Genomic DNA, 3,516 nt, shown 5'->3' with positions numbered 1-3,516 from the left:
CGGCGCGCCGACCTCACTTCCGGCGCCCCTGCTGTCGTCCTCCCTTCTCATTGGCCCATCTGGCTTTGGCCCCACCCCCTCAGCTCCGCAACGAGCCAATAGACTGCAGCGATGCTGGAGCTGCGGCCAATAGGAGGCGGCGGTGCTGGAGCTACGGCCAATAGGAAGCGGCGGTGTTGCGGGGCTGTCAGAGCCGGAAGCGCAGCGGTCGTGGAGGAGCCATGGGGGTGAAGCTGGAGATCCTGAGGGTACGGAGGGGGCGGGGCCGTAACGGGGGGGCGATAACGGGGTGGGGGGGGCGATAACGGGGGGCAATAACGGCCTGGGGGGGGCAGGGAGGGGTCACGGGGCAAAAAGGGGGGGGGGAAGCCCCGGGAACAGTGAGGGGGGAAAATGGTGGGGGGGACACGGGGACACCGCGGCGCAGGTGGGGGGACAGGGGGGTGACACAGGGTTGGCACACAGGTGGTACAAGTGACACACAGGTGGCACAGGTGTGACACTGAGGTGACACAGGTGTCCCTGTCCCAGATGTTCGTGTACCTCACCTTCCCCGTTGCCGTGTTCTGGGTCTCCAACCAGGCCGAGTTTTTCCAGCGTCACGTGATCGACCGCAAGGTGGGGGAGGGGACACCTTGGGGACACCCCTGGGGACACCCTGGGGACATCCCTGGGGACACCCCGGTGTCCCCTCCCCTCTCACCTGCTCTCTTTGCAGAGGGAGATTTTCCCGCCGGACAACCCCGAACAGGTGAGACCCCGACTGTCCCCAATGTCCCCACGCTGTCCCCAAAGTGTCCCCAGTGTCACTCTCCGTGTCCCCAATGCCCCCCTCACAGTGTCCCCAAAGTGTCCCCAATGTCACTCTACATGTCCCCAGTGTCTCCAATGCCACCCCCAGTGTCCCCACCCTCCCCACAGTGTCCCCAAGATGTCCCCAGAATCGCCCTTGGTGTCCCCAGCATCCCCCCATGTCCCCAGCCCCCCCCCAAGGTGTCCCCAATGTCTGCATTGCCACCCCCAGTGTCCCCAACGCTCCCCAGGGTGTCCCCAAAGTGTCCCCAAGATCCCCCAGTGTCCCCAGACCTGTCCCCAACGTGTTCCCAATGTCCCCCAGTGTCCCCAGTCCCCCCCACGGTGTCCCCAAGGTGTCCCCAGTGTCCTTTTCAGTGTCCCCAATGTCTTCAATGCTACCCACAGTGTCCCCACCCTCTCCACGGTGTCCCCAAGGTGTCCCCAGCATCCCCCAGTGTCCCCAGCACCTCCCCACGGTGTCCCCGAGGTGTCCCCAACGTCCCTCTCAGTGTCCCCAATGTCTCCAATGCCACCCCCAGTGTCCCCAACCGCCCCCAGGGTGTCCCCGAGGTGTCCCCAGCATCCCCCAGTGTCCCCAGAATCCCTTTGCAGTGTCCCCAGCGTGTCCAGCCTTAATCTGGCACTGTCCCCAATGTCCCCTTGGTATCCCCAGCAGTGTCCCCAGGACTCACTCAGTGTCCCCAGTGTCCCCCTGGTGTCTCCAGCAATGTCCCCTCTCAGTGTCCCCTGACCCTGTCCCTTCTCAGTGTCCCTGTCCCCTGTCAGTGTCCCCTGAGCTGTCGATGTCCCTTGTCCTCTCTGTGTCCCCTGTCCCTCTTCCCTGTCCCCTCTCTGTCCCTGACCCTGTCCCTTCTCAGTGTCCCTGCCCCTGTCAGTGTCCCCTGAGCTGTCAATGTCCCTTGTCCACTCTCAGTGTCCCCTGTCCCTGTCCCCTCTCTGTCCCTGACCCTGGTCCCTGTCCCTGACACTGTCCCCTCCCTGTCCCTGTCCCCTGACACTGTCCCCTCCCTGTCCCCTGTCTGTCCCTGTCACTCTCTGTCCCTGACGCTGTCCTTGTCCCCTCCCTGACGCTGTCCCCTGTGTGTCCCTGTCCCCTGTGTGTCCCTGTCCCTGACGTTGTCCCCTCTCTGTCCCCACAGCGCCGAGCCTTAGCCGAGCTGAAGCAGCGGCTGCGGGAGAGGAAGGGGACACAGGAGTGAGGGGACAGGGGACACACGGCCACCCCGGGGGACACGACAGTGACAGAGGGGACACACGGCCACCCCGGGGGACACGGCGGTGACAGAGGGACACGGCGGTGACAGAGGGACACGTGGCTGCACCGTGACACCGTCACCGTGGCCGTGTGGTGACACAGGAGACGCGTGGCAGTGCCCCTGTCACCGTGGGCACATCGTCACACCAGTGCCAGCACCGTGCTGGTGACAGAGGGGACACGTGTGGCTTCACCTTCCTGCCACTGCTGTGGTGGCATTGGTGACAGAGGGGACAGGTGACAGCACCCTGGTGCCATCACTGGTGGCACTGGTGACAGAGGGGACAGGTGACAGCACCCTGGTGCCATCGCTGTGGTGGCATTGGTGACAGAGGGGACAGGTGACAGCACCCTGGTGCCATCGCTGGTGGCACTGGTGACAGAGGGGACATGGCAGCACTGGTGCCATCACTGTGGTGGCATTGGTGACAGAGGGGACATGGCAGCACTCTGGTGCCATCACTGGTGGCACTGGTGACAGAGGGGACAGGTGGCAGCAGCCGATGGCATCGCTGTCCCCGTGCTGGTGGCACAGGGGACACGTGTCCTGTCCTGATGCCACCACCGCAGGTGGCAGTGGGGCCACGTGGCCACCCCCGTGTCCCTGCAGTGGCCGGTGACACGAGGGACATCTGTGTGACACGTGTGTGACACGTGAGGGACTCACATCTGGACCTGCTGATGCCACCCAGGGGACACGTGGCACCCCTGGGTGTCCCCACCCCCAATAAACGGCGCTGCCGCTGCCCACGGGGTGTCCCCAAGGTGTCACCAGGGGTGGCACAGCTGTCCCTTAGTGCCACCCGCGGCTCCCTCAGTGTCCCTTGGTGCCACCCCCGCCGGCGTCCTGTGTCCTTAATGTCACCTGAGTGCTGTGGGTGTCCCTTGGTGCCACCCCCAGTGTCACCCACTCCCTCGGTGCCACCCCCAGAGATGTCCTGGGTCCCTTGGTGCCACCCCCAGTGTCACCCATCCCCTGGTGCCACCCCCAGAGGTGTCCTGGGTCCCCTGGTGACACCCTCAGTGTCACTCCCCCCCCCGGTGCCACCCTCCTGCCTGGTGCCGCCACCCCCCCCCCCCCCCCCGCCGTGTCCCCAAGGCCCTCAGGTGTCACAGCCCCCCAAGTGCTCGGGGGTTTATTGGGGACACATCGGGGGGGGGGAGGGGACAATGCTGAGGTGGCTCCGGAGGTGGGGGAGGGGAGCGGGGGAGGGTCGGGGGCTCAGTCCTGTGGAGAGAGGGGGGAGGGGCACTCAGGGGGTGTCCCCTGGGGGGTGTCCCCACCCCCGAGCGCCCTCCCTGGGTGTCCCCAACTCCCCCCCAATCCCAAAATCACTTCTGGGACCCCCCCCCCCCCGGCCCAAACCCCCCTTCCCTTTGCCCCCTCCCCAAATTTCTGGGGCCCCACCATGCAAACCCCCCCCCCCCGTGCCCACCTGTGCCCA

At 65.9% G+C, this 3,516-nt stretch overlaps 1 protein-coding gene across 3 annotated transcripts; it reads left to right on the top strand.

Annotated features, from left to right (window-relative positions):
* Positions 1-169: 169 nt before the first annotated feature.
* Positions 170-2,935, top strand: PET100 (PET100 cytochrome c oxidase chaperone). 3 transcript variants are annotated; one of them, XR_015798682.1, is made up of 5 exons: positions 170-248; positions 532-618; positions 719-751; positions 1,956-2,308; positions 2,360-2,935. XR_015798682.1 is itself a non-coding variant. In XM_088154865.1 (5 exons), exons 1-4 carry the CDS (start codon positions 222-224, stop codon positions 2,013-2,015), a joined length of 207 nt encoding a protein of 68 aa, XP_088010991.1. In that variant the 5' UTR covers positions 170-221; the 3' UTR covers positions 2,016-2,051; positions 2,092-2,935. The 3 variants fall into 3 exon arrangements, 2 of the variants coding, with proteins under 2 accessions (XP_088010991.1, XP_088010990.1); XM_088154865.1 differs by having other exon boundaries at positions 1,956-2,051; positions 2,092-2,935; XM_088154864.1 differs by having other exon boundaries at positions 1,956-2,935.
* The last annotated feature ends 581 nt before the right edge of the window (positions 2,936-3,516 follow it).

The sequence above is a fragment of the Sturnus vulgaris genome, chromosome 33, assembly GCF_052056855.1.
Source record: "Sturnus vulgaris isolate bStuVul1 chromosome 33, bStuVul1.hap1, whole genome shotgun sequence".
Classification (NCBI taxonomy): Eukaryota; Metazoa; Chordata; class Aves; order Passeriformes; family Sturnidae; genus Sturnus; species Sturnus vulgaris.
Note: the sequence above shows the minus strand (reverse complement) of the source record. Positions and strands in the feature narration are given on the sequence as shown.